General features: G+C 34.7%; 2 protein-coding genes and 1 non-coding gene across 5 annotated transcripts; 2 read left to right on the forward strand and 1 right to left on the reverse strand.

Moving 5' to 3' along the window:
• Positions 1–1,117: 1,117 nt before the first annotated feature.
• LOC147385634 (THO complex subunit 4B-like) lies at positions 1,118–6,761 on the reverse strand. The gene is made up of 5 exons (XM_086423052.1): positions 6,453–6,761; positions 6,150–6,305; positions 3,455–3,523; positions 3,186–3,370; positions 1,118–1,590 (listed from the first exon to the last, which is right to left on the reverse strand). Exons 1-5 carry the CDS (start codon positions 6,609–6,611, stop codon positions 1,407–1,409), a joined length of 753 nt encoding a protein of 250 aa, XP_086279178.1. The 5' UTR covers positions 6,612–6,761; the 3' UTR covers positions 1,118–1,406.
• An 82-nt stretch (positions 6,762–6,843) lies between these two features.
• TRNAV-AAC (transfer RNA valine (anticodon AAC)) lies at positions 6,844–6,917 on the forward strand. Its single transcript has one exon. It is a non-coding gene; the product is annotated as a tRNA-Val (tRNA).
• A 5,708-nt stretch (positions 6,918–12,625) lies between these two features.
• LOC147385636 (zinc finger C3H1 domain protein) lies at positions 12,626–24,772 on the forward strand. Of its 3 annotated transcripts, none has more exons than XM_086422080.1 (10): positions 12,626–12,854; positions 13,360–13,462; positions 14,851–16,037; positions 17,336–17,548; positions 17,635–18,604; positions 19,206–19,736; positions 19,843–20,129; positions 20,891–20,986; positions 21,142–21,267; positions 22,575–24,772. In XM_086422080.1, exons 1-10 carry the CDS (start codon positions 12,723–12,725, stop codon positions 24,348–24,350), a joined length of 5,421 nt encoding a protein of 1,806 aa, XP_086278206.1. In that variant the 5' UTR covers positions 12,626–12,722; the 3' UTR covers positions 24,351–24,772. The 3 variants fall into 3 exon arrangements, with proteins under 3 accessions (XP_086278206.1, XP_086278207.1, XP_086278208.1); XM_086422082.1 differs by having other exon boundaries at positions 12,807–12,854; positions 13,360–13,665; XM_086422081.1 differs by lacking the exon at positions 20,891–20,986.
• The last annotated feature ends 542 nt before the right edge of the window (positions 24,773–25,314 follow it).

Genomic DNA, 25,314 nt, shown 5'->3' on the forward strand with positions numbered 1-25,314 from the left:
CGATCACATTTTTGGATGCCACAATATGAGCTCATGATCCTTAGGAAGATTTAAAATCTTATTAGGTGAAAAGATTATCCTCACCTTACTTTCTCCAAATTTAAAGAATCCAATGTATAAATTTTTTTTAACATATTTCTTCTATTCAACCAAAATCAAATATGAAGAATTAAGATATAAATCAATTTTTAAGTATAATAATTATTTTTAAAATTATAAAAAATATTTATTATGATAATATAATATAAAATTGAAAAATTATGTCAATGAGATATTTATTATTTTTAAGTAATATTTAAGATTTTGTATTACAATTGCATTTTGTAATACATATTGAAAAGAGTCGTGATAAAATAACACGGTAAAAAGTACAAGGTCTATACACGAGTGATGTGGCAAGGGCACAAATCTATAGATCTTTTTCTTCAAGATACACCAGGAAAAAGATCTACATGTCCTTGTCACGTCAGTCATGTAAAGACGTCATATGTTTTAGTCCATCATTTTTTAATCATTAGTCTATTGGAAAACTTGTAGACTACCCCTATTTTTGGATAAATATCAAACAAATAATGTGGAAGTTAATCGGACTCAGAATTTTCGCCACAAGATCAAGAAAAATCCAATTCAAGATATGTAAAACAATTTTTATTGTGACAAGCAGACCCAATACAAAATGTGAGCACGTGCACATTTATGCTTGTGAGTTAGTTTGTTTGTGTGTGTGTGAGAAGAGAGAGAGAGGACTTCTCTGCACTAACCAAAAAGAAATTTCAAGAGTTATATATAGGTAAGAGTAGCACAACATTCTCAATATAAGAAGGAAAAAAATATAAAATAAAGTAATCTCATAACCCAGCTCCACTTATAAATTACTAACGACTACCAACTTGCTTATAAAACACATAAAAAAACAAAGTAGACATTAAGGGAACTACCTTCAGCCAATGTTCAACTTGCATAACAATCCCAAGAAATTTCAAGACTTCGTCTGCATTGATGATTACTCCTCTTTCAGCATTCCTCCTCTTATCTCACATCATGGCTAGCCTTTTATCCTTTGTGTGAACCATCAAAAAGAACAGCCATGCCCTCATGTGGAGTAAGAACCAAAAGATTCAAGAAAAAAAAATAATAGAATAGAACCAGTAAAGGGAGTACAAAGCTTGTCTATTAAGTACTATGTTGAAAACAAATGGGAAAGCACCAGCACAATAAATGCCCGAGCTCCCAAAAGCAGATACTAAAGAGTTACTCTCCTCCCACCACTTCTCAATCTGAGTAGAGAACATGTCAGATAGAAATACACAAATACTTGGAGATGCATCATCAAACATGCAAATCCACAAGTTATACAAAGCCTATAGAAAGAGAAGCCCAATAAATGAAAAGCAAGGGATGACTTCTCAGTTTATTTGCATTGCTTCTGAGTGGTACTTCTCCAACTCAGCATCAAGATCATCTGCAGATACCTGTTCACCGCGGCCTCTTCCTCGCCCACGTCCTCCCCTTCCAAAACCACGGCCACCACCGCCACTACCGCCACCACCACCTCGAAGCCGTGACACAGCTCCGCCTCTTCTTTGTCCACTGTTAATTTATCAATCAAATATACAATAATCAGACCCAACAAGATAACAGAATTCCGTTAAAGCATAAATAAAATAGAAATACACAATAGAGCCAGCAAGTTTTCTACCAGTTGGTATACAACACTTAAAAATGCATTTTGTTGAAGATCATGCAAGCGGTAACTGAAAGAACCCTTTTATTTTTTCACTTTCTTGTAGTAAGAAAACAGAACTAACTCATAATAAGATTACATACTCAGTCCAATCTCACTAGAAGTAGTCCTCGTGATAACTCCCTTGAACTCTTCAAAAATTTACCCCCTCCCCCTTTTTTTTTTTAAATGGTGGCCAAGATTAACATAATTAAGTCATGGATGAAGAGTTCTTCCTTCTCTTCAAAAATAAGACAATTTCCTTCCAATAACCTCAACAGATAGCAAATGGCATAGGCTCCAAAAGATATGCTTTGATGCTTAGCCTTCCAGATTATTACCAGTATAATAATAATGGCACCAGGTAAAAATCCTCAAGGAATTATGAACATTTTAACCACTATATTACCTATTAAAAAATTATAGCCAGTGTATCTACATTTAAATGGTCTAATCCAACCTTTGAGTTCAGTATGAAATAACATCAAGAAAAGCCACGTATGAGAAAAGCCGTGCTGATGACTGTATTAATAGGGGTTAGTTATTCTCCGGCATTGTTTCACTCAAATCAAAGACAGTATTTACATTAAGTGTTGATAACACGACCAGGGTTCAAAACTCATTTACACCTACAAATTACTAACCACTAACCCATTTGCTTAATTAAAAACAATAAAATAAAGGGATGGGATCCCTCTATCAACCAAACTAGTGAAGTAAATCTCTCAATGATGACCTTTTCATGAAAATTTCACATCAAATTCCTATTATTTTCAAAACTATTTGTCGAGGCCAAAGGAACATGGAGAACAATAGTAAAAGTAGATATGCACACACTCTCAATAGCAAGAGAACTGGCCCTAGATAGAATTGAGTGGAGAAACAAGATTCATTTAGCTGACCCTTAATATTTGGGCCAAGACATCATTTTTTTTAATAGTAATAGTCCAAAGGATCATGGATGGAGAAAGTGAAAACAGATATGAATTCACTTTCAATAACAATAGACTTGGCCCTGGAAAGAGTGGAATAGAAGAACAGGATTATTTAGCCAACCCATCTTCAGACGTCGTTGCCATCTTTGTAGTAGTAGTAGCAGCAGGAGGAGGGAAGTTAGCAGTTTTATACGTGAAAATAAACATTGCCTAACATAAATTTATAATTTTCAGATTCAGATTTCGGAATAATGAGGTTACTTTCGAACACTTCTGGGATTTCATATTTGCAGTCTTTGATGGGCAAGTGAGAAATTCAAGAAACCCTCAAAAAATCATGGATAATAATTTATCCCCCCAAAAAAAATCATAGATAACTTAAAGCATCAAAGAATATCCAATGCGCCAGTAACAGGTTCCCAAGTGTTGCAGACAAGAAAAAATGAGAGAGAGTCCAAAACTTATATTCCACTGGAATCAACAACCAAGCTCCAAAGTTTTACTTTGGAATGACTAGACATACGTACCTTCTTGGAGCACCATTGGGATTTCCAAGTATGCCGTTAGCAGCAGAAGGCATAGCACCAGGAGTTGCAATGTTTGTTCCCACAATCTCTATTTTCATTGGCTTCCCATCAAGTTGAACGTTGTTGTATCTCTTGACAGCTGCTGCAGCATCAGTCCGCCTCGAAAAGACCACTTCTGCCGTTCCCTAAAGAGAAGGAATCTTGCATAACTACTGCAGGAAACTGATAATCCTTTGAAGGAACACATAAGACCAAACTTCATGAGATACCTTTGATCTGCCGCTCCGATCATAATGAATTGAATATCGTTTCAGGTCACCGACCTCTGAAAAGAGTTCCTGTACAGTTAAAAGTATTTTAAAAACCAGTTGATGGATTTGTAGTTCCAAATTCTTCTTATCAGATATCAATGTTACAAGTAATAGGAGTAAAAAAAAGGGGGTCTTCCTTAGCAATAGGAAACCAATATACTGTAATTTGTGAAGAAAATGAAGATAATGAACAAATTTTCACGGATAACTCGACTGTTATATTACACAAACAATGGAACTTCAGGAATTCATCCAGTTAAAGAAAATTAACAGATGAATACACATACTGAAATATTTACACAAACCATGGACTTCAGGCAATCTTCACATCCTATGAACCAGATTACAAGCACATACCAAGCTTTTATAAAGTTTCACATGTAAAATCAAGGCCAAAGAACCACAAATCTACCTAAAACATAGTAAGAAACGAGAACAGAGACTAGGCTTTAGTTAACTAGCACAGATCCGTAATGAGAAACTGTCGACAATGAGGCCTAAGCACTAAAATACATATTAAGACCATGTAAAACAATCCTATTACCAAGTATCTACTTTTCAATTTTGGTGTAAAATATGACCAGTGAAAATTTGGAATAATTTATAAGTTTAGGAAAGTCTAAAATTATTGCAAAAACTTTAAAATAAAATAAAAGAATGGAGATGACTACTGGATTCTTGCAAAAGCCTAAGAATCATGCATCAATAGTGACTCTTCTAATTTGCTAGCAACTAACTCATCGTATCGAACAAAAAAAATTTAAAGCGTCAAACACAAATCCATGGCCCTCATCACACAATAACACAGGTATCTGAAAAACTACGGTCAATATTTTACAGTTAACCATCCAAAATCATATCATCTAAGTATATAAAAATAGCTAAAATACTTTATCTATGACCTGGTAAATTGACCAAATGAGATGCATTGCCCATTTCACATCATGTATCCTTATACTTGCTTATTTTTCATTTCCTCTTAGCATGGCTCTACTTTTCAACTTTGTGTAAACTTCGGCCAGTGAGAAATCAGAATTAATTTATAATTTCAAGAAAGTCTAAAATTATTGCAAATGCATAATAAATAAAGGAAGTTTCACAAGATTGTTGAAGAGCCAGTGAATCATGCATTGGTACTTTTTTTTTTTTTTTTGGATAAGTCAAATGCATTGATTCTTCAGAATATGATTGCTTAAAAAATAATAAAATAAAACATGCACATAGGTCATCATATCACAACAAATAATCATTTAAAGTGCCAAATGCAAGATCCAGTGTTTCAACGAACATTAACACAAGTATCCAAAATAATAAGGCTTTGAAAGCCACTATTTCACATTTAATTTTACTCAAATCATGTCATTTAAATACATGAAAACCTCAAGAATAGATTTCCTATTGAACCTCACATTAAGTATATTGAGCATCACATTATGTTTCCTAATGGTTGTTTATTTTTGTGGTTTTAAGTTTTCTTATAAGTACTTTATTATTTTTTCAAATAAATTAAAAACCACATTCTTAGTGTAGAGAATAGGAAAAAAAGAAATTATGGCTCTATCGATATAAGTCAGAGGCCTAACAAGCAACTTTCAATTCCATCAGACTTCCACAACTCTCAATTTAATACTTGATCAAAAATAAATAAATCCTTAACCATACTATAGAACTTTTCATTGGATATTTTTTCTAGACATGGACTGATAAAGCAGCCAGAAATACTTCATTTGGTAGACCCATATGGATAAGCGCATATCCACGTGATGACTATACCTTTATCATATAGTTTACTAAACTATTTAGTGGTCATATTGTATCACGCTTCACCTCAATGAATAGCAGGCATTAAATCTTAACAAACGTTCAATTAGAAGAAGGACAAAAGCATGTGCTCAGCTCCACGTCTAAAGAGAAGCTAAATTCCTAAGAAAGACTCTCTATGTGCCCACTACATCACCCGAATTCTACTCCAGCAAGTTTCAATAGACCTGGATCATTTGTTTGCCATTGTTCCAATCAATAAAAAACAATCCAAAGTATATTCCTTTGTAGTTTAAAGTTCCTCAACAGATACCTTGACCCTAAAAAAAGACAATTGTTCCTTCTGAAAAAATCTTCACAGCTTCGTGTACAAACTTAAAATCTTGACCAGCATAATTCGGACCCCATCTTCCAATCTCATTCAAAATACACAAATTGTGTGTAATACGCATTAAAATTTGATCAGAATTTGAAATTGCCGGAAAGCTAAAAGAACACTCGAATTTCGCCAAACTTTTAAAACCCTTCCAGTAAAATACCATGGGTGTTCATGTATACCAAATTCCACTGTTTCTCTAAACAAATACACGAGGGATAATCCAAGGTCGACTCTAACTGAAAATCCATAAATCACGTTTAACTTTTCCAACATCGAATAGTACCCCAGATTGAAAGAACAATCGAATGTTTCCTTTAACAAGACATCTCTTTTCCTTTGTTTTCTAATTAGTTCATACTTTTAAACAGACAGTTAAATTCATAAATTTAATAAATTTCATAACTTCATATAAACAGTTACCACGATGAGTCCAGAAATACAACTGATGTAAAAATAATAATAAAAAAACCAAACACTTGGCATCAAATTCAGGGGAAGAAAAAAAAATCTTACCTTGATGTCCTCGTTCGAAACGCCGTACTCTAAGTTGGAGATGTAAAGCTTGGTACCCGTCTCGATCGCAGAAGCTCGCCCTCCTTGAGTCGCAAAAGCCGCCGCTTGATCCGTAAACATATCATGCTGCCACGTTGAATCTGGAGCCTGTACTGGCTGTTCCGTGTGATCGATGAAACAAACCAAAATTACAACACTCCATGAGATCCGAAGTTCGAACAAAAGTGAAAAGGTACAGAGATGAAACGAAGTCCAAGAAACAGATAGATCGAAGGATCGGAAAACCCTAGCTCAAGCTCAGACCTTTCCCATTGAATAAGGCGTAGTTCGATTCGCGCCGCGATTTGGGATTCGACGAGAGGGTCCAGAACCTGAACCTCGGCCGCCTCTACCTCTGCTTCCTCCAGATTTCTTGTTGTTCTTGATCAGATCTTCGAGAGACATGTCCAACGAACTCGACATCTTCGAGAAACCCTAGAGTGTGTTTATGGTAGAAAAAATAGAGAACGAGGGAGAGAAAGATATGGGATTGGGTTCTGATAGAAGATTTGAGGAGAGGAGGCGAAGAGACCTAGGGTTTTGCAGAGCTTGATGGAAAGAGGAAGGGTTCGACTCTAGGGCAAGGGAACAAATAAAACCAAGAATTCTCGCTCATACAGTTATTATAAATATTAGGTAGATCCTAACAAAAACTGGTGTCGTGGTGTAGTTGGTTATCACGTCAGTCTAACACACTGAAGGTCTCCGGTTCGAGTCCGGGCGACGCCATTCCTTGTCTAATATTTATTTTAATAAGCAAAAATTTGTTAAACCGAAATTAATAAATAAATCTCCACGTCCTTAACTTTTTAGAAATTTGAATTTTATTAAAATGTTAACTGCTCTTGTTGCACTTCTTGACGTGAAAATGGATAGGAACCACATATGTCTATGATTCTCATACACTTTCACGTTAAGAAGTGCCATATGAGGTTCCAATCTGAGTTCACTTCAACATTATTAAAAAAAAAATCTAGGGATCTTATGAAATGTTATGAAACAAAATGATTTGTGTGTGAGGAAAATCATCTATATAGATACTCGTCTAATTTCAAAATGATTTGTGTGTGAGGAAAAATTGGTATGCCAATAGAATTTCTTTAAGTTTATTATTGGATTCTTCAATTTAATTTTGATTAAATTTATGATTTCTATGTATTAAAGTGTTTATTGAATCAATGTTTAATTTTAATGTATGCTTACTTTTTCTTAGGTATTAATTGATTTAATTTTGTCTAAATTATAATTGTGAGCTTCTATTATCACGTCAATTTTTCACTTACAACACCCCCAGATGTGTGATAATTCTTTGGTGATTTACACATTAATTGGGGTCTTGTAAGCCAAAGTTGGTGTAGCAATAAAATCTCTTTTATTATTTTCTATCAACTAATACAAATGTATGCGTTTCAATCTATGTTCTATTTTAACTTTTTTTCTACTTATTTACGTCTTTATTCTTTATTTTTTATATTAATTAATATATATTTTTAAGATATGAAAATATACAAAATTAAAAAATAAATTTTTAGTTAATATCATCAACCCCAGAGCACTATATGTCTAAGTGTTTACTTTCTTCACAAATGATATTATGGTTTTATTAACGTACATGTGCTCCTCGGTCTCTCATTAATTCCAATATTTTTTTTTAAGTTACTTATAACATAGCACATTTATCATTCAATTTTATGATGTGCATATCTTGATATTTACTTTGAGATTTCTTAAGATATTTATTTAATAATTTTCATAATCAATTCTACTAGATTTTCTTAATATTGCATATTTTTCTAGATACTATATATTTTTCTTTAATGTATACAATATGACTAATTTTTGTTTTCTTTTAAATAAATCATATGAATGTATGGACAGTAAGTATTTATGTACTATTTGTAGAACATATCCATGTACTATTTGTTATATAGGAAAACAATTTGCAAATCACGAGGTGCAGACTACATGTCAATTTAGAAGTTTCGTGTTTTTTATTTATATCGTAATCTTATTAGTTGCACCTCATACGAGAGTAATCTTCATGACATCTTTCAATTATTTTCATCATTTCTTATGGACATTATCTTAAGTTATAGTTTGAGGCAACTTTTCTTTGTATTGTAGTTATACATATCAATCAATAAAAAACAATAAGAATTCTTACATCACCTACAACTTTTTTATTATTTTATAATTGTATTCTCTATGCATTATATCAAATTGTAGGAGAGGAACTTTTTCTTGTAGTTATATATATTAATTATAGAAAAACAACATGATAAGAGTCTGTGATCTCTTGTCTTTCATTTTGTCATCATTTCTATCATCTCTATGTTGCATAAAATTATATTTGAGGGCTACTTCCCTTGTAGTTATGCATATCAGGTAATATAAATGATTGTGAGAAGATTTCATGTGATATATTATAACTCATTTATCTTATATTTATTGATTTTATAGTCTAGGAGTTCCAAATTTGTGTTGATTAGTTATTTAACATAGCACGTTTATCATTCAATTTTATGATGTGCATATCTTGATATTTACTTTGAGATTTCTTAAGATATTTATTTAATAATTTTCATAATCAATTATACTAGATTTTCTTAATATTGCATATTTTTATAGATACTCTATATTTTTCTTTAATGTATACAACATAACTATTTTTTTTTTCTTTTAAATAAGGGGGCAGCTCAAGGTTCATATGTAAAAACATATGAAAAAACAATGATTTTTCAAAATATAGGTTAGAGGTTTTCGATTGAGCTGATTTTTTTGCGAGGATGGTTACTATGATGGGAAGATCATCCTCACAAAAAATCAGCTAAATCAGAAACTTCTAAATCTATCAAAAGTGATTTACAAATTATTGACAACAATTGGCAAAAAATCGACGGTCCACATTTTAAATAACTTTTAATGGGGTTAGAAGTTTCAAATTGGACTGATTTTTTTTTTTTTTTTTTTTTGATCTTCCCATCATAGAGATCATTCTCACAAAAAATCAGCTCAATCAGAAACTTCTAACCCATATTTTAAAATTTTATTAATGTTACATTGTTTTTACATATATTTTCTCAAATGTCCTTTGAACCTGACCCTTTAAATAAATCATATGAATGTATAAACAATAAGTATTTATGCACTATTTGTATAATATATTCATGTTCTATTTGTTATATGGGAAGGCAATTTGCAAATCACGGGGTGCAGACTACATGTCAATTTAGAAGTTTCATATTTTTTATTTATATCGTAATCTTGTTAGTTGCACCTCGTATGAGAGGAATCTTCGTGACATCTTTCAACCATTTTCATTATTTCTTATGGACATTAACTTAAGTTATAATTTGAGGCAACTTTTCTTTGTATTGTAGTTATACATATCAATCAATAAAAAATAATAAGAATTCTTGCATCACTTACAACTTTTTTATTATTTTCTAATTACATTCTCTAGGGCATTGTATCAAATTGCAAGATAGAAACTTTTTCTTGTAGTTGTATATATTAATTATAGAAAAACAACATGACAAGAGTCAGTGATCTCTTGTCTCTCATTTTGTCATCATTTCTATCATCTCTATGTTGCATCAAATTACAGTTGAGGGCTACTTCCCTTGTAATTATGCATACTACTTAAATACAAAATGATTGTGAGAAGATTTCACGTGATATATTACAACTCATTTGTCTTATGTTTCTTGATTTTATAGTCCAGGAGTTCCAGATTTGTGTTGATTAGTTATTTAATATTTGCAAAAAACATATCAATATTTATTTGATTGTAAAAGTTGTTTGATCTATAATTATAATTTATAACAAATGTAATGGATTAAAGGCAAAGCATGATGTGTACAATTGTAATCGGTATTCACATGTATTTCATCTCAACTTATTGCTAGTAATAATGATATCACGAATGTCATTTATTATTTCAATATATTATATGAATTCCGTTCGCTATTGATACCACTAAAGTGACTTATATACTCCTTTGTATATTTTTTCACGTTGGTGAAGACCATGTTGGCATTCTTTATATTTTATAACATCTTATTAATCAATTTTTATGACTAGAAATACTAGTTGAAGCTGCATATCCCTACCATAAGACCAAAATGGTTATGTGATGAGGTTATTTATATTTTTCTCAACAAGTAACATTTAACTATTTTATTTGTTTGCAATGTGACTTACACATACGAGACTTGATAATTACTATAATTATGTTTTCTTCCTCATGTATATGTACAATGATATTTTTTTTTCCTACCCATGAAACATTTTCCCGTGTTTTAAGATACCATTAAATAACATTAATGCTTGAATAATTCAATATTTTCAAATTTCTAAAATAATAATTCTACCATCAACTTTGTATGTTATATGTCTAATTATTTACTTTTTTTCACTAATGATACTATAATTCTATTAAAGTAAATTTGTTCATTGATCTCTCATGTGTTTTTCGTTGCTTTCGAGTTTCCTTTGAGGTTACTTTTTCTATAACATTTCTACCATTCAACATAGTGACGTGCATGTCTTGATATTTACTTTGTTTACGTAAACATTATTATAATTATATAAAAATACGTGTGTTTATTGATATGCTGTGTGTGTTTTCCCCACTTTTAAGATTCTTGAGATATTCATTTACATTTTCTATAATTAGTCCAACTAAATTTCCTTGATATTGCATGTGTTTTACAAGTATTGACTTATTTTTTCCTTAAATGCATGTAACATGATTGATTTCTTTTTTCAAAGAAACTATACTAATTTATAGGCACAATTCTTGCATTCTTTATTTTGAACATATTATATAAATCACCATATGCTTTATCTATAGCTTAACTCATCATTCTATTTGGATTTATTGTTGATATTATAACTTGAAAAAAGACAATTCTGTTTTAAATTGTTTTTATTTTTATTTTTTTCAATGACATTATAAATATCATTAACCAATAGCTAAGTTTTTTACAATTATTATTATTTTTTCTAATATATTATCAAATAAATATAGTTAGCCCATCTTTTATAGCAGTTACAATAAATATATGAAGTATTTCCATGTTCATACTCCTTATTCATACCCTATTCATAGAGCATGCATGTAAGTCTGGTTAAACGTTTGTTTTTTAAACACTACGAGCATTACCACAAAAAAAAATTATATTAACATAACTAATTAATGTAAATAGTTAGGAAAATGAATACTAGTAAAAAAATTAAATCAATTTTCTCAAGATAAAAAAGATTGTAAGGATGATATCAAAGCAACGACTAATTCAATATACCACTAAATCATGATAATCATATGTAGTAAATATTTATGCACTATTTATAAAATATATCCCCTTACTATTTGTTATATACACGGACGAGCTACTTGTAGTTCTCAAGTTGCAGATTGTACGTCGAGTTTAAAAATCTATTTTTTAATCCTATCAATTGCATCTCACAAAGGGAAGTCAATCTCACTTCATCATTTTATGTTCTCATCCTTCAAAGTTGTCTTCAATTGCAATTTGAGGCAATTTTTATTTATTTATTTTTGTAAATATAGGATAGAAAATAATAGGGGAGAATTCATGCAATCACCTCCAATTCATTTCATCATTGTATGTTTATATCATCCGTACGTTATCTTAAATTTATAGTCGGATGCAACTTCTCTTGTAGTTTTGCATATTAGTTAATAAAAAGTAAAAGAAATTAAAACGAAAAAGTTTGCGATATGTCATATCTCATTTCATTGTTGTTTCTATTATCTATACGTTGTTTCAAATTACAGTCTAGGGCAACTTATCTCGTAGTTATACATATCGTTAATTAACACAGGGAATGCGAAAAGAGTCTGCGATCTGTTGCATCTCACTCAATTCATCATTATTTTTATTATTTATACGTCATCTCAAATTATAGTCTAGTACAACTTCTATCGTAGTTATATATATATCATTAATTAATACAAGAAGAATCTATACGATCTCCTCCAACTCATTTCACCATTACTACTATTATAGTTCAAGAAAAATTTCTTTTTACATTTTCCAATCAAAGTCGTACTGGAGTAACATTAAAATTGACATCAATTCTCACGTTGCTGATGTGGAGGTTCATACATAACCATAGATGCCTTTCACTCGTATCTCGATGAAAATCATCTATGATTGAGTACATGCATCTCCACCAACAATTAATGTTACGTCAGCATCTTCCTACCAACTAACAAGAAAAGAATTAGAAGGTGATGAAAGAGCAGAAATATAATCTTCTCTGCAAAATGAGAATGATGTCAATGGCAGTTATGAGTGTAGCTGAGGTACATTACTCAGAGTGAGCAATCCGTAATATAACAAAAAAGAAAAGGGCTTATCAGTAATTTATTGAAAAAATTCGTGGTGTACATTTAAAAGGCAGCCGCTCCGCATTCACATTCTTGATTTCTTTCGCTAGACAGACTTCAACCGCCATTTTACAGGTCAGAAGAGAGAGAAAAGAGAAGATAGAGAGAACGAGGTCATGGAGGAGATCGAAGAGCTGAGAGCGAAAGTTGTTGCATCCATGTCTGCAACTGGAAACCCTAATTCCAAGCTTCAAAAGAACCGCCCAAAACCTAAAGAAGAAGGCGAGCTATCGACTTCTGACGAAGACGTAATTTTTCCCAAAACCCTAATTGATGTATTTTTTTTCTTCTTCTAATCACTTCATCTCCATTACCGATTGAATTGTGTTTCTTGGATCTTGGATTTTCTCCTTGTTCTTACAATTCCCGTTGTTTTCTCCCAATTTTTTTGGCTGAAATATCTCTTGCATCTTGTCGATTGCCTTTTTAATCTTAGTTCCATATTCTTCAATTTTTTGTGGTTTTAAGGATTTGTTATTCGCCTTATTCTGTCATTATTAGTCTATTTATTTTGTTAGCTTATTTGCGGAGAAGCAGTATTCGTCTAGCCGACCCCAACTCTTTGGGAGAAGGCCCCGATGACGATTATGAAGATGCTAATGTTCTATCTTTCGGATCTGTCTCGTTTGGTTTCGATTTTTTTTTTTAATTTTTTTATCTTCCTAATTGTGACATTTTTGGGCAATTTTCTATACCTTATTTTACTCTCACAGTTTTGTTTGGTCAAGTGAATTTGTTGTTCTTCTTGTACAGGAAGTCCATACTAGTTCTGCTGCACAGTCAACTGGTACCACAACACCACCAGTCGAACCTAGTGTTGCTTCGGGGAACGAAAAAACTCAAAGTTCCAATATGGGTAAGTCTTATTAGCCTTACCCAACCATGGAAGCGCGAAATCGAACAGTCAGGATTTATACATATCCCATTAGTACTTATCTCGAAGATAAGTCCCAGTTGTTGATTACAAGCTTAGATGATCGGGATCATGTGTTTTCTTGAATCATTTTTCGTGAATCAACAGATACCAATCCTATTTTTAATGCTGAAAACACATTATACGTAAGCTTTCATCTTCTGGGTTGGAAGTTGTAGCTACTTTTCTTCTTCCTTTTACAATCTCACTATCTCATGCTTTGGAATCCTCTTTGTTTCAATTCTTCGTGCTTGTTATTATGAATGCCATAACTGCATGTACCCTCATTTGAGTATCAATTGAACTAAAATCTCATAAGCAAGCTTTATAGAAGAGCTGGTCTCCAATTTGACAATAATAACGAGGCTATTGGCCATGCCGTTTGCAGCATCAATGCTCACAGCTAAGAGAAAATGTGCTTAATGTATAGTATTAAATATGACATATTTCAATGAAATTCACCGAAATATTTCCATTTTCCCAATCATTAAAAGGTCGTTTGAGGCCAAAATCCCAATTAAGCTTTGAGCCTGATCTGGCAATGAAGCTAGAAATGGGGGATTCTTTTTTAATTTTTGACAGGAAGAAATGGGGGAATCTGTCTTTGTGGATATTGCAAATAACTCTGGAAATTGATCCTTGAGAGGCCTGGCCCCACAACAACGGTCTTCCTAGAATCTCACATTGGTTCCCATACCAACTCTGAACAAAATCTTCTCTCGAAACACTGGGAGATTTCCCTTTTCAAACACCACATCCATATGAGAGGTGAGATAAACCACTTTACCAACCAAAGGACTTACTCCGAACTTTGATGCAGTGACCCTTCTCCTCAAATTACCATGATTGAGGTCAAATCTCCAAGGCCACTTACCCAAAAAGGTGATAGAACAAACACTTGTTGTTTAAGAATAAGTAGCACATGCATATCATAGCCCATCAAAGTGCGAGTTTTGAGTATATTCTTTATCGGGTTAGTACTAGATAACTCATGTGTCAAGAATTCAAATCTTTTTTTGGTTGCTCATGTTACATTATGGTTAACGATACTTGTGATTTATTAGGCTGCCTATATGTTTGAGCCCCTGTAATGAGGAGTTTCTTGCATTGGTTATGTGAAAAGGAACATTTAGATGGGAAAAGTTTCTGCCGTAATGTAATATCTCTCGCTTATACGTACATGTTTAACTTAGGTTTTCTAAATCTTTTATGGTCACTTTCTTGTAGCTTTACTACTTATTATTTATTTGAGCAACAGATAGGCCTCTGCTTTATATATTAGTGAAACCGTATATGTTAGTAGCTTCCTGAGTATCCCCCCCAATTCACAGGGAAACGTGTTGCTGCATATGGCCCTGCAAGCTCTGGTGATATGCAGCTCAAGACATCTGTAAAACAGAACTACAGTAAGCACTTTGAGAAGAATCTAGTGCAATCTAAACCTGGTAATCACTACAATCCTGGTTGGTATGCGCCTTCAGTACCAAACAATAACCTTGTGATAAGTTTCTCAGATGATGACAGTGGAAGTGACCCTGAAGAGTACAAAACAGAAAGAACTTTGGAAAGGAAAGAAAACACACTTGGAGTTGATGGGTTTAAAAGACCATCTGCTTCATCCCATCTAGAATCAGAAAACTCTCGACAAAATGCAAATAATCAGATGAAAAGGATGCCAAAGAAAGTCCCTTTAAATAGCAGATATTTTTCGTCCATTACCAAAATGCATGGAACCAATTCTAGGGGTTCAGAACCTGTATCAGCTGAGAAAGCATCCCCCATTTGCAATTCTGATCTCGTTAATAAGACGTATGCAGGCCAAGATCATGTATTTAACCAAGCTGTGAGTATGAACAATAGCAAGCTGGAGAGCTTACGCCAGCAGATTGCAATACGAGAAAATCAATTGAAGATTCATCAGAGCAAAAAAATAATTTCAGGTTCATTAAACGATTATAATGGCTTCAATTTAAACAATGGTGCAGCTAAGAAGAGCAGGCCAGCCTCTGATAAAACTTTACAATTAGTTTCCAGTCAGCCAGAAAAGAAACGATTAAAACTCGATGAACCTTACCAGAGCAAGCTAAATTATGGCCAACGACAAATGCTTGTACCTGCCACAAAGTCTATACCCAAGTTAAAAGGGCCACTTCCAGAAAATATCGTGCATAAGGACAAAATTCTGATGTCTCACAGTCAATCCACTAAAGAAATTCCTCTAGACGCAACAGATCTGAGCACTGATTTTCAAATAGGAAAAACAGACAGAAAGATGGGTGTTTCACCTGGACATATACTTGCTGGAGTGAAAGATGGTGAATCTTCTGTATCTCGTCTTGAAACGAATTCAAGATTGCCTAATAAGCAGGGGAATTGTAGCATATCAGGCGCTGACAAGGGTACTAAGCTGGCAGATCCTTCTACAGTGTTGAATCAAACCTTACAGTTGGCGCAGATGACACCCAGAGCAGATGATGGAGCTGCATGTCAGCTCAAGATTCCTTCACCAAAGAATTCGGTGAGTTGTGTTGGTATGGGCTTTTATTTTTAACTACAGGGTTGTAACTGTATTCAATATTTTTAGGATAGGATTCTTTCAATCTGCTATTGGGACATACTAAAGACTATATTCATTCTAGATAGTTGGAAACTTCATTCTAATTCTATGTTCCTTTTCTTTTATTATCAACTTTGTATGGTATTATTTTGTTTGTAAAATAAAAATAAAAGATCTTTTTTCATCGCATTAGTGGCATAATGCCAGTCGACCCCACTTGCGATCAGGCTTTGAAGGTGATGATATGGTGGCATGATGACTGTGCCACATGCAGGATATCGGGACCATCGAACTGTTTCCTGTATTCAAAACTTTCTTCATTGGATATATATAACTCTTTTTGAATTTTTAGAAAAAATTCCTTTTAGAAAGGTAACAGAAGAAGATTGACCTCAACTGATCTGATATAACTTAGTATCTGAGGCAGTCTATGTTGCATTCTTAGAAAGTTAACAGAAGAAGATTGATGGAAGTTCTGTTATTCAGGTTCGTGTATACAATTCTTCCCTTGAAGAAATTGGTCTTTTAGGACAAGATTCCCTTTTTCTTTTAAGACAATTTTCATGTTTCCACAACTAAGTGTCAGTCTATTAACAATTATGCCATATCAGCGCTCGAAGTAGACAATTCCTTTTTTTTTTTTTTTTGTATCAATAAATCCACTGATAATTGAAAATTGATTTGCTTGCTGACTACTCTATACAATGTGGTTTTGTGCTGCATGTCTGTTCAGACCACAGCTTGATATTTACGAATTCATTAGGTGCCTTAAATCTGTGCCACTGTTGTGACAATGCCAGAGAGAACTTTCTTGTGAAGCCTTGTCCTCTGGTGGCTGTTATTGCGCCCTATCGCTTTTTACCCATGTAAATTGTGTTTGTTCGACACTGCTTCACTGATTGAGGCGATACTAGAGGGCAGTTGCACAAACTTTACTGGAGTGCTTACTAATTGCCCATAACCACATCTATATTCTTGCAATGCAGTTAATGCTAAAATTTTACTTATATATAAAAAAAAAAAAAAAAATAATAATAATAGATGCAGTGGGTGCCAAAATCTTGTAGTAGCTTATTTTTTTTTTTATTATAAAAACTTTCTTAGGTTTGAAGTGACTTTTACTCAAGATTCATTATTGCCATGATTAGCATTGATAGTATTGTCAAACTAGTTAGTTTTTAGTTGAATTTGTTCAAATGATGTTGTCCAATAGTATCCAGTATGTCATGCTAATCATTTTATGCTTTTGAATTTTTCAGAACACTGATGGTTCAAAGCTTCGTAGCACTTTTGGAGGTCCTCATTCTTCTTCTTCTTCTTCTCTGAATAAAGCAACACAACACCATAATGTAGAGAAAAGAAGCGAGTGCAATGAAGTTATACCTAGTGATAGAATACTTGGGCCTTCATCCGACAACATATTTGAGAAGTGCTCAGTCCAAGTTCCAGAGAACAAGTTCGAGACTTCAAATGTAAGTCCAAGTGCTCTGTTTTTGTTATCTTTGTTTTTGTGATTTTTATTTGCATTTTGCTGACTAAATGGCTTCTTTATGCTAAGAGCAATGCATCTCCAATCAATACAAGCCTCTTGAATCGTTCGGGTCCGCTGAACCTTGCCGGACATCAAAGTGTTGATTTACAGACTTTAATGAAATTGGAGGAAATGTATGACAAAGATTTGGAAGAAGCACAAGAGGAAAGGCGCAGGTGTGAGATGGAAGAACAGAATGCACTGAAAGCTTATCGTACAGCCCAGAGAGCTTTGTTCGAGGCTAATGCTAGATGCACTCAGCTATATCGAAGAAGAGAATTGCTTTCAGCCCAAGTTCAACATTTTATAACGGAGGATTCCAGTTCTTTGTGGTCATCTGGTTGGCATAAAGATACAGAAACTGGATTGGATTCCTTAAACATTGTTCTTGAAGCCGATGCCAATCTATTACCCTCCTTAAGCCATCAAATGCATGCTGAACCTGATGTTTTTAATCAGCTGGGTCCTGATTCAAACACTCAACATACAAATGATGCTGTAGCCAATACTTCTTATCGAACAATGAATGGGCGCAATTTAGCTTCCGAACAGTGCAGTGAACCAAATGCTAGTGCATCTGAATTATTGCTTCATAATGAAAATAATGCTTTGCACAGAGTCAGTACTCCTTCGAATCACACCAATATGTCTGCAGATGAAGATGAACAATTTGACCATAGAACTGTTCAATCTAGGCTATTATGTGAAAGAGAGGAAAATTTTGAAGAAGGAGAAATGAACGTCAATGATAATCCCGAAAGGAAGTCTTTGACTGATAATGCCCGGGATTATGCACTTCTTGAAGCATCCTTAAGATCTAAACTGGTTGCACGACTTGGAAAGAAAACTGACTCAAGGGACTGTCATCTACGTTACAGTGGGGCACATACTGTTGATAAATGTGTTGAAAGTCTTGCTGGAAACAAGGAGTTTCATATGGATATGGGAAATCAGCCATCCATCCAGGCGGAGCAAAAACAAGTTTCTGATGTTGAAGGTATTTCATCTTTTCACCAGTCTTTTCTGGCTGTAATATAATATTTTTTTTATTTTTTAATTGATATCTGTGTTGAATATTTTGGAGATGAGGTCACAGATCATTTTAAATTATTACTTCGTGAGTCAGTTAATCACATCCTAATCCATAGGGATGTTGCATGTGTGGTCTCATTTCATGTTGCCGTATCAATTTTCTCTATGTTTCCCTTTACTGATTATTTCGTTGTTTGGAGAGTCGGCAAGTTCGAGCCTTTCAAGAAAGAGTGAAGATTCTATGGCATCAATTACCTTTTGTTGTGTGTTGGGGCCTTTGGAAGGAGAGACTCCAGACTGTTCAAAGGGAATGAGCAATTGGTTGAGTAAATTATTGTTAGCATATGCGTTTGGTGTAATAAGTTGTTTGAGGAGTTCAAGGTGGTCTTCTTTGAAGACTTATTTTTCAGATTGGTTGCAATTTGTAAGATGGGGATAAAACTAATGTTCATTTTCCTTGATATAAATTACACTCATATCTTCAAATAAAAACGAGCATGCTTTTTTTTTTTTGGTGGAACATTCTATATATTTTCACAAGTAACTTTTTCTCCCTTTTTAATCAGGTACTGATGGACTGGGAAAAAGTATTTGCCAGCTTTCTATCCAGGTCTACAATCCAGCTGTTGGTGATAAGTGTTTGTCTGATTATGGGTCTCATGGGACTGCTGATCCTGAGGAAAGTGGTTCTTCGCTAACTGAAGCTTGTAGACCAACTGCGCCTGTTTCCTCCTTACCTTCCTCAGTTCTTGGGATTGTTTTTAGTCATACAAGGCTTGCATGCTCAATAAACTTTAAAAGACTCCAGCCTAGAACTCAGGAAAAATGCACATGCGATACTTCGCATGATGACTGCAATATCAGCTCTTACACATTCCTCCATGGGTTTCTCAGGTCACATCTAACTGAAGACTCCCTAAGAGGTTTAGATATGGGAGAAATGGACTTTAATGCTTGTGATCTTTCAATTGATCCATATTGGCCAGTTTGCATGTTTGAGCTCCGTGGAAAATGCAATGACGCAGAATGTTTGTGGCAACATGTTAAAGACTATTCTAGAAGAAATATAAAGCGGCATGATCCTTCTACAACTGCTGGTATGGATTCAATCACGGGAATTCTGGGAAATCTGGTTTTCATATTTTGCTTCTGCTGATTGTGAGGTTGGACCATCATCACATATTGAAAATTTTGCTGGTGCAGGCAAGTTTTCTCAGTATCTCCAGCGCTATACCATGTCAGCTCCACCAACATATCTTGTTGGCTTAGATCTTCTCAAAGCTGATTTGCACACTTCTGGATCTATCCTTTCTGAGAGTATTGGTCGATACTGGCAAGAGGGTTTCAGCACTTCCTTTGCAGTTCCTTTCTCTATTCAGAGAAATCTACTTTCAGATGTGCCTTCCTTTTGCGGTAGTGATTGTCATATTAAGGGCCAAGGGGGTTGGAACAGACAATCTTTGCATTTTCAGATTCAAGATGGCTCAATGGTTTGTCAAAATATCATTCCAAATTCGCTTTTTATAGCCCATCCATGCTCCTCCATATTAAGCACATGCACATCATACAATTTTTGGTATCATTCTAGCCCATTGTTAGTACATTTTGTTTAGGATACCATGAATACGAATCCTGGGATTCAGTTAACAGTCTTTTTTCCACCGATTAAAAATACTTGTTAAACGTATATTTAGAGGATGTACTTCTAATGATAGATGGTACAGACGGATTACTTGGAAAATAGATTCCATATGGCTACAAATCTCTTATTTAATTATTAACTGTCAGGTCTTTTCACCTAGTCTCTTTATTTCAGATGTATTTTTCTCATTTTGTCTTGGTACCTAAAACTATCTTTTGACAGAACTATTCTTTCATTCATTTTTTGCATTTGTTTTTGTTTCACTTCATGGCTAAATAACAACTGGCTTGCATTTAGATAATTTAGTGTGTAAACTTCATGTTCATGTCTCCTTCCCCACATATGACTAAGATCTAGAGCTTCATTGAACTTTGATGCGCTTCTTACTTCAAGTTCAAAGTAATATAGTTTCACAGGCTCTTTCCGGCCAAATATTCACATTCTTCTTTCTGGTCTTGTTTGTTTTTCTCCCAGTCAAGTCCATAAAGGAAATTTTATGCTAGAGAACTTGTTAACGGCGTATGCTGAACCATGTTCCAGTGTGGAATAATTTTTTTTTTTACTGTTGGGGCCTTAGGTTCTAACTTCCTCCTTGCATGGTTTTCCCAGAAACAACTCCAGAATGGTTTGACTGATCTGGAACAATCCTTGGACCTGGCTCTTCGTTCTATTGAAGATTTCAATAAACTAGAGGGGAGGCCAAAGGTGATTTTTGGTAACTTTATCATATAGAGTAGTAACTGCAACGCAATGTGTATGTTTTGGCATTACTTTGTGTAAGACTGTTAAGTGATTATTTATTTGATCTCCAGCCTTTTCTGTTTATGTGTCTTATCATGTCTTTTGGGATTGTATTGCAGGCTCTGTCCATACTGTCCCGAGCTCTTGAGGAAAATCCAACATCTGTAGCCCTCTGGATTGTTTATCTGCATATTTACTACAGGAATGAGAAGACCATTGGGAAGGATGACATGTTTTCCCATGCGGTACGCTTCTATTTGCCCTTCTCTTATATTGAAGGTGAATCAGGATTGACATTTTAAAAAGTATATTATCTAGATTCTAATATACTTTTTAATGATTCCCTTGCTCACTTTTTAGTTATGTTGTTGTCAACTTCTTGTTATTAGCCTTTTGAATTCATTCATATGTTTGATAATTTCCTTGGGAGTAATTTGGCATTACAGCTTCTACGTGATTGAAATCCCAATCCTCTTATGAAAACTAAATCATAAGTACATCCATCCATTGATACATGCATACAAACTGACATAATATGTATATACGACTATACTTTGTTTGTGGTTAGGGAATGCACGGGCAATATCATAACAAATCTAAATATTGATTCACGTATGTTTTAGATGTAGCTTGTAAGAAGAAATCCTCTGTCGGCCAGATTCCAATGTTGATATTTGTAGAGTGTTCTCCCAAGGATTGTGAGATCGAGTCTCCCCACCCATGATGTAACCCGATACTCCTGTTTTTGGGGGCTGGGTGTTTCCCGCAGGGAATAGACCCACTTCCAAAGGGGGTGGCAGCACCCTGTTGCATTCACACACACACCCAAGAAAAAATAAAAATAAAAATAAATAAAAATTGTCAGGTGGAGATTTGAGCTACATGGTACTTTGGTCCTAGACGAGAGATTAGATTCTGCATTTATATTAGATAAGGTCTATTTGGGTTCAAATCAGTTGAAGATGGCTGTGGTTGGAACTGTAGTGGATGGACTCTGTTGGTTGTCCCTCCATCGTTGTTGATGCTGTAAAAACTTCTGATATGTAGGTTTCAATTTTACTGAAAAATAAAAATACGATTAATTCATGCCTACAGTAAACAATCACAAATCATAAGCTTAGTATGGTAGACTGTAGGGAACAGTATTTCTGGATAATCACTCGTGGAAATTCGAGCATGATAGCAAAAAAGTGCGGATGTGTTTTGTCAGTTGGGTGTGCATCTCAGTTGGAGGGTGCTCTAGGATGTGACTGTGAGTTCATGGGTACAAACAAAGAAAAAAGAGGATGAAGAAATTTGGTTTCTTTGTTTTTTATTTTTCTAAATTATAAATAGAATACTGGATGGGCCACTGCCAGGGAATATATAATTGCAGTACCATGTTGGTTGTGCATAGGAAACTTTCGCTCCCCTTGTCTTGAATTTTGCTGCTTTTATTTGGACGGGTTCTGTTTCATGGAAGAACTTGCATCTGATTTATTCTCTTAGCTTATCTTTTTATTGGAGAACTGAAATGTGAACTGTGTATTGCAACACCATATCTTTTTCTCAGATCAACAATAATGAAGGTTCGTATGAGCTCTGGCTTATGTTCATCAACAGTCGGGTGCAGCTTGATGGTCGGTTGGTAGCATACGATACTGCACTGTCGGCACTTTGCCGGCATTCATCTGCCCCTGACAGGGATAAGGTGCATGCTAGTGCATGCATCTTGGACCTGTTATTGCAGATGATGGATTGTTTGTATATGTCGGGGGGTATAGGTAAGGCTATCCAAAAAATATATGGACTCTTAAACCTGACTGCAACAGATGTTGCTGACCACAGTTCCGTGTTACTCTCGGATATCCTCACATGCTTAACAGTATCCGACAAATGTATCTTCTGGGTTTGTTGTGTGTACTTTGTGATGTACAGGAAACTGCCTGATGCAGTGGTAAAACAGTTTCAGTTTGAGAAAGAATTCCCGTCTGCAATAGAATGGCTTCCAGTTCAACTAACAGATGATGAAAAGCTTAGGGTTGTAGAACTGATAGAAATGGGTGTAGATTCAGTTTCTTTAGGCATTAATGGTGGCTCATATGAAGGGCAAACTACTCCTAGAATGGCACACCTCCTGGCCGTGAGCCATTTTCGTTGTGTAGCAGTGCTTGAGAGTGTAGAATGCAGTAAGATTTTGTTGGAAAAATACATTAAACTTTACCCAACATGCTTGGAACTTGTTCTAACATCAGCTCGGTTGCATAGAAATTGTTCTGGGCATTTGGGTTTTGAAGGGTTCGAAGATGCCCTGCGTAACTGGCCTAGGGAAATCCCTGGAATTCAGTGCATCTGGAACCAATATGCCCAATGTGCCCTGGAGAACGGGGAAATCGATTTTACAAAACAACTAATGCTTCGCTGGTTTCAATCTGTTTGGAAAGTTGATTGTCCTCAGAGTGACACGTTAGATATCAGTGAGGATAATGGCTTATGTGGTTCATCAGAAGCTCCTTCATCTCCAAATCCAGGTGCTTGCGATGCTTCTAATCCAAAGGACAAGGTATTTGGGTTGCTCAATCTCTCTCTCCATAAACACTTGCAGAATGATCAGGTTGGAGCTCGCCTGGCGATTGATAATGCACTGAAGGTAGCCACTCCTGAGGATTTTAACCATTGTGTGAGAGAACATGCCGTGTTTGTTCTCTCCGATTTGTCAGAACCAACCGAGGACGATGCACCAATAATGAACCTTCTTAATAGTTATTTAGTTGATACTCGGTTTTCACCTCTCTCTGAGCCATTGTCTAGAAAATTTTACCAAGGACTAAGAAAGCCAAGAGTCCGACAGTTGCTTAACAATATATTTGGTTCGGTTTCTTCTGATTACTCTCTCATCAATTCAGTCCTCGAAGCATGGTTTGGTCCATCTCTTTTGCCCGAAAGGTTCGGCGAACTCAAGGATCTGGTTGATTTTGTTGAGGCTCTTATGGAGATGTTTCCAGCCAACTATCGGTTTGCTTTGTCCGTTTGTCAGTTGATAACCCGAGAATTTAACTCCAATAGTGTTGCCTCTGCTAGTGCTGTGTATTGGGCAAGTTCACTCCTCTTTAATTCCATCTATCGGGCTTTCCCAGTAGCATCGGAGCAAACATGGGTAGAAGTGGCCAGTATGGTGAGTGATAAAATAGAATGCCTGGTTATTTCTGAGAGCTTCTATCACGAAGCTACAATAGCATATCCGTTTTCAATTAAACTATGGAAATCCTATTACAACCATTCTAAGATGACGGGAAAAACGAGTGTGGTTATTGAAGCAGCAAGGAAAAGGGGTATCAAGCTTGACTGACTGTTCCTTTGAACAGCATCCTCTATTGAAAAATTGGGGCCTTATTAGGGAAGGATACTCAAGAAACAAGGTGGCCAGCTTCTAACTTGAGGTTGAGATATATAAAGCTCAACTGATTCTTTTCTGAAGAGAATCATTTGGGAACAGTTTTGTAACCTGACAGTTTTGAGATACATCAATTAGGGAATGGTGCATATACAAAGTAGGCTTAGTTAAAGCTCATTTTGTTTACATTCATACTTGTGCAGAGACCGGAGCCACATGTAGAGAACTCAGAGGTATAGTGGACCTGCACTTAGATTTCTTTTAAACAGTTTTTTCAGCTTTCAACTTTCATACTGTAATACATGCGATGATCATTGATGTAATATACTTAGTGAGGATATTGTAATTTTGTGCTGTAAATGAAAAATGAGTTCATATGGTCTCGTGTTTTACGGTTTTTCTGGATGTATTTTCTTTACTATTATCAAATGTTAAAACTCCCCCTCCAATCGCCACACACACAATTTTTTTTTTCAAGATTTAAGAATGAAAATGTCTCATTTCTTAATTAATTATGAAAATAACCTGTATTGTTTGTGGGGATATCTCAGCCATATTGTCTCCCTCTGTCACACATCCAAAACCGATTATTTAGTTGTTAATATCATGAAATGCCTCAATAGTTTCTGGAAGCTTTTTCTAGATCTCAGGAAGCATTTCTAAAACAGTTATCGGAGGATCGACAGCCCATTGGAAATTCTTAAACATTGATTCAAAGAGAGAGGAAACCATGAAAGCATAGCTGCGCCAAGCTAAGCTTTTTTCTGTCGTGATTTTAGGTAGGTGGTATCATGGGTTATCCACGTTTTCTTTTGCCCTTGTTTGGCAGCTAACATCCAATAATGGTGCAAACGAACTCAAACTTAAAAATATAAAAAATTATTGGTTTCCTTTTCACAGACATAAGATTTCTGCATCC

The sequence above is a fragment of the Akebia trifoliata genome, chromosome 14 (genome assembly GCF_017979445.1).
Source record: "Akebia trifoliata isolate Shusen 1 chromosome 14, ASM1797944v1, whole genome shotgun sequence".
NCBI classification, from domain to species: Eukaryota; Viridiplantae; Streptophyta; class Magnoliopsida; order Ranunculales; family Lardizabalaceae; genus Akebia; species Akebia trifoliata.

Coding starts and splice junctions, on each gene's coding strand:
- LOC147385634 (XM_086423052.1), bottom strand. CDS start 6,611: ATGTCGAGTTCGTTGGACATGTCTCTCGAAGATCTGATCAAGAACAAC. Junction 6,306..6,452: donor CGCCTTATTCAATGGGAAAG/GTCTGAGCTTGA, acceptor CACACGGAACAG/CCAGTACAGGCTCCAGATTC. Junction 1,591..3,185: donor CCCAATGGTGCTCCAAGAAG/GTACGTATGTCT, acceptor ATAAATTAACAG/TGGACAAAGAAGAGGCGGAG.
- LOC147385636 (XM_086422080.1), top strand. CDS start 12,723: ATGGAGGAGATCGAAGAGCTGAGAGCGAAAGTTGTTGCATCCATGTCT. Junction 13,463..14,850: donor AACTCAAAGTTCCAATATGG/GTAAGTCTTATT, acceptor CCCAATTCACAG/GGAAACGTGTTGCTGCATAT. Junction 19,737..19,842: donor TGATCCTTCTACAACTGCTG/GTATGGATTCAA, acceptor TTGCTGGTGCAG/GCAAGTTTTCTCAGTATCTC.